Here is a 13,522-nt window from a genome sequence, read left to right on the forward strand (position 1 = left end):
AACTTGATAAAAACTTCAGCGTATAGGGATGTGCATTTTGTTTTTTGCAGAAGTCAAAACCAACCTTCAAAATCTTTGTAAAGCGGACAGTGCTAACCAGTGGTCAATGTTACATGTACAGTATAAGTCTAGAAGATCACAATTTATCTCAGTTCCCCAGTGAAATGGAAAATCCCACCAAACACATAAAAAAACCTCACATAAACAAAAACAAGTGTCCCAAAGCTGAACTAATGATTTATTTTGTACATCTACATGTACAGCATTTTCAGGAAAACGTGTGTACTAATGCAAAGTGGTTACAAAAATAAAGCACATTCTTACGTAAATATGACATGACAGAAAAACTACACTTACAAATGCTGATTAAGAAAATAAGGGACCATCTCACTTGAACGTCTTTCTGTCATTGTTAGACAAGTTTCTCAAAACAAAAAAGAATGGTTAGCAATCTGCACAAGTTCTGTTCAGTGCTTTATATGTGCACACTTGTACATGTCAGTCACTTTCATGGTTCTAGACAAATCTCTGGAGCAGTTCCCAGTGGTTTCCTTTAGGCCTCCACGTCTGACAAAATAGGACCAAATATATACTCTTGAAGAAACTGACAAAAATGTAACTATCATATGTGTCACTGTAGAAAATACTACCAAAGCAGAGGTTACATTTTCACACCCTGCGCTCACTGTAACAACTTATATCATTTTGTAACGCCTCTGACAAGCTTGTAACCTTGTCAAATCTGCCTCTATCATCTAATACATAATCTATGATATACTGTTTGAATGTGCTAATACTCCTGGTACATGGCCCCAGTTATCAATAGTGTTTGTTTGATAATATCAAAAAAACCTCTTGAAATAGAACAATTCATTTTAGTGCATCAAAACATTATCTGACATGCATCAATCTGTTAGTGTGGAATGACTCACATATGCCTATCTTCTAATGTAAACTGTAGGCAATGCTACCTTGGGACAGTACCTCCATGTTAAAATAAACAAGAGACATAAATATATATCCCACTGACAGGACGGTGAGTTTTACAGACACTCGTGTCCCTGTTAATCTCTGCTGGATTCTTGCTTTATACCATCTTAAATCAGAAACATAAACAAGGCAATATACCAGAGAAATGCTGTGGAAATGTGGCGCTTATCATACTGAAGTACTGTACAAGATAAGAGAAGACGATGTCATTAAAAAGACAAAAGAAAAAAAAATGGACGGAAGTTTCTTGTGTGTTTCAAAATTGTCCTCTCAGTTCCTGCTTATAGAGGTAAAGTGTTCAAAAAGGCAGTCGGGGTCTTTAAAGAGTCTCCCTCTTCATCAAGCTATTGCTTTCGCCTCAGGCAGGAATGCCTCCCAAAACTTTATGAGCTGGAAAACAATCAGAGTGAGAAGAAGACAAAAAGACTATTAAAACATTTTTTTAACAGTAAGATGTTAATCGTTACCGAAGTTTAACAGCCATGTTCGTTATCCTCACAAATACTTGTACATGTTGGATATGATGCTTAATATAGTTAAGTGATTACCCGCTGTTGGGACTGCAGCATTGCTTCTAGGTATTTGATTATCTGGCTCTTGAAGTCCTTGGCTTTCTCTTTCTGAAAAGACAAGAGTTGTCACATCTAAGGTTCAAGCCGGCTGTAGGAATTTCTGGCAGAACTTCCCCTGTTTCTGAGGTCAAAAGGAGCTGAAATCCAGCAACTTTATTGTGAAGAACAACCCACTGTAGCTTTTGGCTTTCATCAGCTTTCACAGTCCCCTAACATCATTTATTATTACCTGCTCTGTTCTCACATTCATATGAATCAGTGCAATCTGAAGCGCTGAATCTGAAGAATGTCAAGAAAAGTGCAGGGATGAAGTGCATGTTTGAAATCAACTATCTTGAGTTCACAATGAAGTTGCTTGTGCTACTGGAAAACCCGTAAGTGTTCACCAGGTCAAATAGATACAGTAGCACTCTTAACATTCCAGCAGTGACAAAATGAGACACAATCATTCTACTTTGATACTAACTTTTGGTGACACATTAAAAGAAACCCTTCCCAACATACCTCAAACCTGAGAACCTCCTTGCGTACAGTCATGCCAATTCTGTCAAAATCTCTCTCGTACTGAGTAACCCTCGCCTCCCACTGACGACACAAAGGAAGAAAAAGAAACAAATCACCACAACTTGCAAAAGATTACAAAACACAAGCTAATAAATACAGAGAGACTACAGATGACTGTCGACATTGACGGAAAAGGGTGAAATCCACTCCTCGTAGTGAAATCAAAGAGGTGATTGAAGTGTAGACTTTCAGCTTTAATTCAAGGTATTATACAATAATATTGTCGTAAGAGTTTATACTGGCTCAAAAGCAGTTGCTGGTTTCCTTTGTAAGTTTGAGTTCATGACAAATTGAGGAAAGGTCAGGAATTTGATATCAGTGGTGATGATGCGAGTGAAGGATGCCGTCAACAACAGCTTAGTGGGATGGTAACTGTAGGAGTGGAAAAATAACCAATTCAGTACTTTCCAAAACAGAATGAATAACCTGGTGAGCTACCAGCACCAAAAGAATATGACACACAAAGTGAATTTACACACTAAACTGCTTCACAACATTGGGCCAGCAAACAACACTGTAATGGAAGAATCGAACAAAAAAAACCCACAAAACGAAACAAGCCAAAAAAAACAGATGTATTTTCTAACAGGTCAATGCAACAACTTGTTAAACCCAAGTGTAGCTGACAACCCACACTTTAAATTAAATTCCTTCAGTGTCGTACTGATGTGAAATCAATTCCACTAACGACAACACTCTAACAGATACCAAACTATATTAGTGTTGGAGCAGTTCAATATTAACCAATGTCAGAAATTGGTGAAAAAGCAGCTTCACAGTGCCATCTTACAAAATAATCCACAACCATACTTGTTACATGGATTTTCGGTTTGCAGCTTTTTTTGCAATCTTGCTGACAAAAAGAACTAAATAAATGAACAAAATTACTCTTACATCTCCACTTTGATAAGAAGCTGATAATTTAATAAAAGCAAAGAAAAAAAAACTAAATGTTTATATATTTGAAGAAGCTGACATGTTGGTAATGGGCGTGTCTCCTAAATCAGAACAAGATGACAAAGTATTTTAAATGAAACTTTTTTGTTTGGGTTCCTGTAACCCGTTTGTCAAACTGGCCTGATCAACAATCTGCTGCAGGAGAAATTTAAAAAGAAAAGAAAAACCTTTGAAGTCCATTTTGGTGTAAACTAAAGACTTTGAGTGCTGCATTAACTGTGTGGTCACTGCCACTGTTACCTCAGTGATCTCTTCTTTGGCCTGCTGCAGTTTGTCGGGTTTGTTGGCCCACAAGAGCTTGGCCTCGGCCTCTCTCTTCTTTTGGAGTGTACTCTGAGCCTCCTGCCACCTCTGCCACGCCCGCATGCGCTGGTCAAAGCAGCCCTGTGGACATCCATTTTTAGATCAGACAGTGGTAGTAGCAACACCTGATCTTTCCACGAAACAGAACAGACAGCTTGTCTGCAGTAAAACTGTGACCTTGCACCACGTTAAAGGTTGGTTACAGATCTAAGGAGAGCCCTTATTGTTGTCGTTACTTCCTCAAGCGGTGCGATTCAAACATAAAGCTGTGCATATCGCATCGCTCACTAGCACAACATTAAAAGGCCCTATTCAGACACTGGATTGTACATGTATAGATTCTTCTGCACTAATGATACTGCCTTCTTTTTTTTTTTAAAGATTTTTATGTAAATAACTTCATTCAGTTTATTTAGTTTTACGAGAGAAATGCAACATAAAATACTCAAAAATTACCAACATCAGGAAATTCTCAAATCTTACTTTCTCTGGGATGTCGCCCTCATTTCCCTCAAGAAATATATTTCTTCCCATCTACCCTATCCTATCTACCATCCTAACAGTACAAGTAGAAGGCTTACCCGCACAGCACCCAGCAGGCGGATGTAGTCACCAAGCAGTTCTGCAAAGATGAAGAAGTCACTGGCTGCCTGCTCCTGATGCAGCTGCTCCATCTTGTCCTCCACCTCTGCCAGCTGCGAAAGGGCCCGTGACAGAGCTGTATTGTCCTCAGAGTTCCCAAGCATGGCCAAACTTTTGGCAAAAACTGCTGTGTTCCCACATAGCTCTGGTATTAAAGGCGGAAGCAGAAAATATATTCAGACTACTTGTTTCACCCTGAAAGAACTGAAAGACAGCTGGGCTGAAATGTTTTCTTTCCCTAAATTTATTTCATAAACGATGCAAAGAAAAGCTCAAGTCAATAAAAAGCAGGTGAAGCTCACCTTTCCTGTGAATGACAAGGGAGTCGACCACGACATGAAGCTTCCTGAGCTGTTGCTCCTCATTCTCCACCTCCTGGAACTTGTCCTCGAACCACTGAGAGACACAGAATAAACATCAGCAACCTCTTCATTGTGTTTAGAATGGCAGATCTGTTTGATGCCTTCTGCTGGCTCCACAGATCTATCAGGGTCTGTTCCTACTCATCCTTATGCAAATTTACATTTGGAGGCCACATGTGGAACGGTATGTAAAAACTAAACACTTCAGCCCTCTTTTCAGCCCTTACAGTGTCAGACTCATTCATCTTGATGGTCATCTTGTTGACAGCATCTGATGCCTTATTGATCATTTTGAGGAAACCTGCTCCACTCAGTGCTTGGGTGTTCACGGCTCTGGGCAACTGAACATAAAGCATTCCAAGAATTATACATTTAAAATTCAGCAGTGACCAGTCAAGTATTTGTCCCATTCCTACTTTTTATATCTTGAAATACTCACGTCTTCTCTTTCCAAGAACTCACGCACATCAGGATCCTGTAGTAAAGATGGGTGAGACACTACTCTCTGAAGATACCTACATAAAGCACAGTGGCATCAGGGATGAAGTGTGTGAAGCAGAAAATGTAATAAAAAAACAACAACAAAGAAACTAGACATGACGTTAATAATGTCACTGTGTAAATCATATATGGATCCACACCTCTCCAGAGCTGCCCTTCTCCTCTCCACAAACTCTACTGATGATGGATCATCCATTCCCACCTTCACTTTGGTCATTCCTGTTGAACCAAATGACACGTGTCACACAGCAGGGACCGGAAAAAAAAAAGTGCAGAACCAAAAAAAACAACCAAATGCCTGGCACCCACCTACAACACTTTTCTCTGGTGGTGGTGGAATGATGCATCCATGGAGTGACTGCTTGACTGACAGCTTTTCATAAAGGCCCAAGAAGTCACTAAAGCGCCTCCTCACAGAGAAGACCTTACTCCTGAACATGGGCAAGGAAGTCTGGTGGAAGATCAGTGACAGGACATGAGAAAGGGACAACAGCAAAAGCTAGTGAAAGCCACGAATTAACACAAGCTGGATTATATACCCTGGTGGATACTTTGTAGGCCACATATGCATTCATGCCATCCCCTAAAGAGGACAAAAACATCACACAATTAGCTACTTTACAATTAATAACATTAGTTTAATCTACAAAATGTAGAAGGTTGTATGATGAAAAAAAAAGAAAAAAAAAGAAAAAAGAGACTGACCGATTTTCTCTGGGTTTGTGACAGCAACATCCACATCAAAACTGTCCTTGGCCTCTTCCTCTTCCAGCTACAACCAATAAGAAGACAGCAACACAACTCATACCTTGAACACACCTAAGCCTTTGCAGCGCAAGCATTAGAAAAGCATTCACGCTACTGAGATTCTCACAAGTTCTTAGAGGGCTCAGCCGTGGCCTGTACCTGCTCCAAGGAGGTGGGCTGCATGGCTGCGGGGCTCGGAGTGAATGTGGAGGCATGTCGAGGACCAGAGGGCTCCTTCCGAGCGGAGCTGCTGGACTTGTCTGTGCTCAGTTCTACGTTTGCATCTGGAGAAAGAAAGCCTTTTCATTCATGTTCCAGACTTTTTACAGACTGGCTGTCATTTCTTGCTGCAAAAAGTTTCATAAATTCAAATTCAGATTTATTGCGGTAGCTTTTGGTGACCAGCAGCATCTACATCCAGCCTTAAGCCTCTTCTGATGACTGACAGCTTATGTCTACTCATAACTGGATTTTCATTTCAATTTTTTGTGCAGTGTGGTTTGGAGGAAAGGTAACAGATACTATATGAAACTAACCAGAACAAGCTTTGTGAATTTTGTGAGGGAATCTTGATTTCTGGGAAAAATATTCAGGAAAAAGGCAGACATCTCCCAAACTGGGGTCACAGATGCATAAAAATGGTCAGCTAGTAAGCTGTGGTGTTTAAACAGTGCTCAATTGCAGAGGTGGGAAGTAACGAAGTACAAATACTTCATTACTGTAATTAAGTAGAATTTTCAGGTTTCTCGACTTTACTTGAGTAGTTTTTTCCTGACTACTTTTTTACCTTTACGCCTTACATTTTCAAAACAGACTCATTTGGGTAGAGTTATTATTTTGTCACTGCGAAGCTCCAAACATCAAACTGATTTGACCCTAAATAGAAACACGTGGAAGACAACCCTGTTCATTTATTCATCACCAGCGGATGTTGCATAGAAATAGACAAAAGAGGCAAAACTGTGCTATAGTCTGGGATTAAAGTGGGCCAGTGGGGTTTTTTTTTGCCACAACATCGGAACGACTGCGCGTGTCAGTGAGTTGCAATTGCAGTATTTCAACATCTAACTGGCCCTACTGAAGACAAAAGGTTTGGCGCACAGTGTATTGCTAGCTGAAGGTCCAGCTGCTGTATTTCAAAGGGAGAGAAAAGAAAGAGCTAACTTCACTCAGAGATGAAAGAAAAGTTGCATAAAAATCATTTGCAGGTTAGTGTATTATAAACAGGTTAGTTTGTTGTACTGTGATAATTTAAAGTAAAGAACAGTGTGTGACAGTGGTCAGAGTTAGGTACATCAAGGGTAGCAGGGAAGAATCTGAAGTTAAACTGATGATGCTTCGGTCATTGAATTCCACCTTCATTCCCCTGTACAGTGTCTAATATGACGACAGCATAAACAGTGTATTGTCAGTGTAGAGGATGGAAATGAGCCAGAACAACTCAAACTTAAACAACTGTTAAATTCAGGTGTGTAAATCCACAAAGAGCAGCTCAGCAGCAGGAGTTATACAGTTCACCTGATCACAGTCTGCATATTAAGAACATCTACTGGAGCTCTCAATAGAAATTATTTTGAGTTGTGTTTCTTTTCCCATATTAAGTCATTACAACTGATTTTAGAGCTCCTGCTGAATCCACTTTAACCTCTTCCCTACTCCCAAAAATTTCTGTTCATCTAGATGTAGCATTTTCAGTATGAGAAACGTTTCCTCACTCATCCAAGTGACCTGCAGTCAGCTGAGACTGAAGAAGTCACTTGGACAAGTGACAAAACTTCTCTCCCCCTAAAAACGCTACGTACAGATGAACAGAATCAACTTTTTGGGATTTCCTTACCTGGATGATTGAGCATGCATCGGACTCTTCCCTACTCATTTTCCTGTTTAGAGTCAAAGCCATCCTCTATAATTTCCCCTTCTCTTCATTGAGCTAGTTTTATTATCTTACTTTGAGTACATTTCATACCCTGTACTTTATTACTTTTTCACTTCTACTTGAGTAAAGAAGTTGAATCGGTACATCTTTTCTAACACTAGTATCTACTGCTGTAGTCCATCTGCTTCGAGGTCTTATGTGTTGTGCATGCAGAGATGCTCTTCTGCACACCTTGGCTGTAATGAGTTGACTTGTTATTGCCTTCCTATCAATATGCAGCAGGGTAATTTTCCTCGGATCCGGTCGGATCTGCAGTTTTTGAAATACTCTGAACTTTCTGGCACCAACTACTATGCCACATAAACTTAAATCATCAACATGTTTGCATAATCTTGAGTTGAGTAAAGCAAGCTGTCACCATGCTTGTTTGTTGTTGTTGTAGTATTATGTTATCTGTGCAAGATCGCCATGAAAAATGATACAGCCAAGAGCAAGAAGCTGTGGATGCTGCAGAGTCACGAGTGAACTGGCAGATGTTGTTAGGGGGAAGTGTGTCCTCACCAGCAAACAGATCGTTGTCATCGTCGGAGTGAACTCCGTTGGCCTTGGCCGCTGTGCTGCTGGCCGCCTCCTCGCTGAACAGATCTGAAGGCTCCTCGCTGACGCGGTCGGGCTGAGAAACTCCCCGGCTCACAGACACGGGGTTACTCTGCAGACAACCACCACAGAGACGAGCTGTCATTACAGTTTGCAGCCCGTTAGGACAGGGGCTGATAAGCAGGGTGGAGTCATGTGACTAACGGAGCTCACCAAATTTTTATTTATTAATTCTGCTAAAACGATAAGTAAGAGGGGCTTGACTGTGAACGAAGCCAGCGTTTTAATTAACAATTAACCAACGGGAACAGGCCGAACAAGACAAAAGCAGTGATAAAACCTATTACTTGGTAATAAAGAGAGGCCAATTTTAACTCTCAGCCAACTCCGGACACCTTTACAAATCACTTTCGCTGCTTCCAAAGAAAACCTGCCCGTATTTCGCGACTGTCCGTCAAAGCCTCAGCGTTTCGGGATGCCCTGAATGCAGGTCAGTTGAGATATAAAAAAAAATGCAGGCTTTCTGACTTAATGCAAACCTAAAAACACACGTCAATTTGTTACTGGTGTCACCGAAGCAGGAACCTACGTTACTAACGAAGATGTCCTCGCCCTCGTCGCTGTCCGCGTCTGCCATGTCACACAATCCCGGCTCTGACTCCTCTGCTGTGGGGAAAGGAGGTGGGTTCCGATCCGAGCTGGCCGCCATATTCCCTGTTGTGAGCGCAACTGGCGTCCCGGAAGTGAAGGGGGGCGGGCGGTTGAGCGGCTGCAGCGACACCTGCCGGTCACTTGGTCACATTACAGCCTCGGAAACCACTGCACGTTGTAACCCAAGAGAAACAGTGTATTTGATTTCAGATTGCAGATTTTTGCTGAGTGTGCTTCTTAGACAAATATCTAAAAACACCCTCCCAAAACAAACAAGCAAACAAAATTTCCAAACTATTTGCTTATTTGGCACCGTGAACAATGTCTAGAGCACATATGTCAAAATATGTAATTTTATGTTCCTCGCAAAAGTTTGTGCATGACCGTTAAAGTTTACTTAAAGTTTACTGTATGCGGCTTAAAAGCGCATGCTGACCATAAACTACATCTCCCACAATGCATTTCGATTGTTTGAATCTCAATGCCCATGGTACAAGGAGCTAGAGGGACATGAGGTACCGCCAGATCTGTTATTTGATTATAGACATGTGTGGTATCCACAGAAACGTCAAAGACCACCAAAAAAGCAAAAACAGCTTAACGATTAACAAGCAGCTAAACAGATTCCGCAAAAAGATGTAAACACAAAGCCCGGATCTCGCCTATACAGGATATGCCCATAGGGTGTGAAAAGCTGACATCCCACAGATTCCGAAACGGCAGGTTTTGTCACCCTCCAACCAAAACTCACTGAACCAGCAGCAAAACAAGATCACTACACTTCACGTTTGAAAAACACTGTAATGAATTTCCACTTACTTTGCCTGCCTTGTTTCCACCCATAAATTCGCACTTCCTTCACAGCCCCATCTCTCAGTGTGCTTCAAGACCATAGTTTCCCAAGAAAATTCTCTATTTTCTGCCTTATTTGCTTGCTTATTACGCACCAATCTTCCGTTGTATACAGTGTTGTCGGTCGCTGCCCTCACCACCGCCCCCCACACACACACACACACACACACACACACACACACACACACACACACACACACACACACACACACACACACACACACAAATTATATCTGACAAGAAAGCCTAATTTCTACAGTTCAGCACCAAAGAAATTTCAACTTTCAAAATTTATACCAAATTGCGAAACACTTAGCTATGTCTGTAATAAAACCTCTGTAACGTTGTGAAAAACGGAAGTTTGTTTTTCCACTTTCTACTATAGAAATCTGTTTTTTTATGACTACAGTTTTAAAACAACAACAACCACACAACAAGGAGAGTCTGCTACCAAAGCTACCAGAAAGTCTCTTGTAATTGTACACATTTATATCTTACAATTTAAGTCCAAAGAGTCATGCTGACAGAGTTCTTTCTTTGCCACAGCAGCTCTTTCTTTAACATGTAGAAAAACAGTTAAATGTGTGATTTCTTTACATTGACAGAAAGGGCAGTTTCACTGGTCCTGCCGCTTAAGATCCAAGTGGGCTGTATGTGGCCCGCAATGTAAAATTAGTTTGACACTCCTGGTCTACATTCAGGTGACATGATTTTACCTGTTCAAAGGTGCAATTCCCATAGGAGTGCACTTACCACGTGACCGCTGATGATCAAATGTCAGTGTTATGTGGCTAGATCAGAGGGCAAAAACTGAACTTATTAACCTGAAGGTTGGGTGTTTGTACTGAACTGTTGCATTAGACTGTTTTAGTAGTAGTGAAGCAGTAGCGGGAGACTGTCAGGCAGATGGTGGTGTTCTGCAATTCAGGGCACTTTGTTTCTTAAATGTCTAGAACAGGGATGTAAAACTCATTTTACATTACGGGCCACATGCAACCCACTTTGATGTTAAGTGGGCTGGACATGTTAAACTCACCTTTGTGTCAACGTGCAATTTCAACAATATATCTCAGTTTTTATGCATGATATAGAAAAGTTACTGTACAGACAGCTCATTGCACAGACTTTTCTGTAATTATAAAACAAAGCTTTTGTTAATTTACAGGAAATAACCTGTTTTTTTCTTTTACCTTAGTGTAGTATGAATACTCATGAGTGAGGTCTTCATTCGCAGCAATGCTATAAAACACTATTAAAATACAGTTAAAAGTCTAAAACCTCGGCATCCTTCACTTGTTCCAAAGCTATACAGTGGGCTGAACCCGAGCCTTTGTTGGGCCAATTTTGGCCCCCACCCTCATGTTTGACATCTTGATCTAGACTATATAATATTTATCTGGTCTGAGATGAACATAGACAAACTCAAATGTCGGCTTTTCGCACCCTATGGGCATATCCTGTAGACAAGATATCACAGTTTACAACTCTTTGAGTAAAGTATTTTTAGCCTATATATATTTTCTTTTTAGTGGGTCATTTTTCTACATGTCTTTGCCAGATCGTAATATTTCCCAATACCTAGTTTATGCACACTCTTACAAATGCGTTTTATACTGGCTTTGCACGCTTGGACTGTCCTCTCAGTGGAGATCAAAACAAGTAGTTTTATTTTGCTTTTTTTGTTTTGCTGCGAATGCTGCAGAAAACAGCAAAAAGCAAAAAGCATGACTAATAGACATGTTTTTTTTAAGTAAAATCCACAGCTTTAAAAATGCAAAAATAGAGAAATTTCATCATAACTGCGCTGACTGTGGAAAAAATGACTTTCCGTCAGCTGACCTCACATACAGGATGTTGTCACGTCTATAGATGGAAGAATTTTTGTCACGTGTACATAGATTCAGGTTCACACTGTGAATAAAACCCAAATGTTTTTCCCTATCATGTGAGGTGAATCCATCTCATAATAACCACATGATAGAGTACAAACTGACATAGGCAGTCCTTTTCTATGGATTGTTAAATTTATGAGGTGAAATGACAGCTGCCCTGCTTTTTTAATGAAGGATTTCAATGTTGTAAATCAAGCCTGAATAGCAATCTTTGACCTGTCGTTTACCGAAAGATATTTATCCCCCCCCCCCTCCTCAAAATGTAAAGCCCAAGGTTAGAGACTCTTCGGTGTTCGCTCATCTCTGGAGTATGTATGTATACCAATGCTGCCTGTCGGGCGTCATGTCTGATGAAAAGAAGACGAGCAGACACGGTTACTTTGTTAGTATTCATAATTGTTTGTATACACAATGTATAGGAGCACCAATAAAAAAAACATCTTTTTTTTCCTCTTTTTTTTTGTCCAAACATTTTTTCCGACATTTTTTAAAAAGCCACAGATTTTTTTTCTCCATTTCTACAGAAAGCAAAGAAAGCTCTGTACATGAACAAGCAACAACAGAATTCCTCATCGTGAGCTGCAGAGTATAAACCGCCTGGCCGCTCAATCCATATCATCTCTGAAGCAAAAAAACAAAAATAATAATAATAATCATTTTTTAAAAAAAAAGAAAAAAAAAGACCAGCTGCCTGCTGCTTACCTAGGACACTACGTTACACAAACAGCTTTCGATATTTAAAACACAAGATATGTAAGAAATGTACTTTCCAAAAATTGTGAAAAAGTGCAATACAGGTTCAACTGTTTACAACTCAATAGATTATTTCCCAAATGGAGTCCGCTCCTTTTTCTCCCGCTTTTGTCCGTCAACCCCCACCCTGGTCCCTCCCGACGTGCCGCCCCACAAAAACTTGTTCCTTGTTTGTATCCATAGTTAAAATCTCTTACAGTTATATTGACATTCATGACGATGTACATGTATGAGAAACATGGTATTCACAAAAGTAGAGCAAATTACTATGATCGCAAATGACAAGTTTCTTTGGGTAAGAGGGTAATGAAAAACTAGTTTCTTTTTTTTTTTTTTCCTTTTTTTTAAATATTGGATTTGTGTATAGAACAAGCTTCTTTTTTTTCTTCATACAAAACCATGTAAAAAAAACAAAAACAAATTGGGAGTCCCCTTCAAAAAGGCCAACATCTTTGCATCTGATAACATCTGTAGAAGAACCACGGTGATGGAAAAACAGCAAACACACTCCTGCGCTGCCGTGGATCGGGGATGCACGCACACACACGTGGTTCAGCAGTACAGATGCTTGAAACCAAATATTGGTTTTTTTGGAAAAACAACACACATTCCACTTAACTTCTGGTATAAAACACAACTCGACTGTTGCTGTAGATGTTTTTTTTGTAATTTAGGTGGGGTGGGGGACCAGCGCCCTGAGTCCTCGGTACCCCTGACCTGCGAGGAGATCCTGTCAAGTCCCACTGAACGATGAAGAAGCAGCTGCTGATGGTGACAGCTGAGTGACACCATCCACGCAGAGCGGAGTCGTCTCCACGGCGCTGACATACCTGCGCGTTGGTAAGGCTTTTTTTTTTTTTTTTTTTTTTTTTAAACGGAGCTCCCGTGACAAACCAAAAACTGGAAAACACTTTCATGTACAAAGGGTGGCAACGCGACCTCAGAGAAGAATGTACTGTAGAAACGCACCAGGTCTCTCTCTCCTCTGCTGATATGAAAAACTGAGCTTCAGGACTCATTCATTATCCCACTTCCATCCCAAATAATAATAATAATAATAATAATAATAATAATAATAATAATAATAATAATAATAATAATGAAATGATGGGAAACATTAAAAACATCAACAAACAAACAAAAAACATATGTACATGTTTATAAGGATATTTATGTAAAAAATAATACAATAACATAAAAAAAACAATGAAAAGTCATATGACACATGGGTAAAAGACAAAAGAAAAGTTGATGAATAATGTA

The 13,522-nt window shown here is 40.1% G+C and overlaps 1 protein-coding gene across 1 annotated transcript; it reads right to left on the reverse strand.

The window, feature by feature from the left end:
* Positions 1–215: 215 nt before the first annotated feature.
* Positions 216–8,863, reverse strand: LOC102311750 (sorting nexin-1). The gene is made up of 15 exons (XM_005942505.3): positions 8,701–8,863; positions 8,076–8,223; positions 5,798–5,922; positions 5,597–5,663; positions 5,431–5,474; positions 5,201–5,342; positions 5,032–5,110; positions 4,830–4,905; positions 4,618–4,731; positions 4,331–4,424; positions 3,968–4,173; positions 3,324–3,467; positions 2,067–2,147; positions 1,539–1,610; positions 216–1,380 (listed from the first exon to the last, which is right to left on the reverse strand). The coding sequence occupies exons 1-15, from the start codon at positions 8,818–8,820 to the stop codon at positions 1,330–1,332; spliced, it is 1,563 nt and encodes a 520-aa protein (XP_005942567.1). The 5' UTR covers positions 8,821–8,863; the 3' UTR covers positions 216–1,329.
* Positions 8,864–13,522: the final 4,659 nt, after the last annotated feature.

The sequence above is a fragment of the Haplochromis burtoni genome, unplaced genomic scaffold, assembly GCF_018398535.1.
Source record: "Haplochromis burtoni strain Fernald_Lab_line unplaced genomic scaffold, NCSU_Asbu1 Contig_343, whole genome shotgun sequence".
NCBI classification, from domain to species: domain Eukaryota; kingdom Metazoa; phylum Chordata; class Actinopteri; order Cichliformes; family Cichlidae; genus Haplochromis; species Haplochromis burtoni.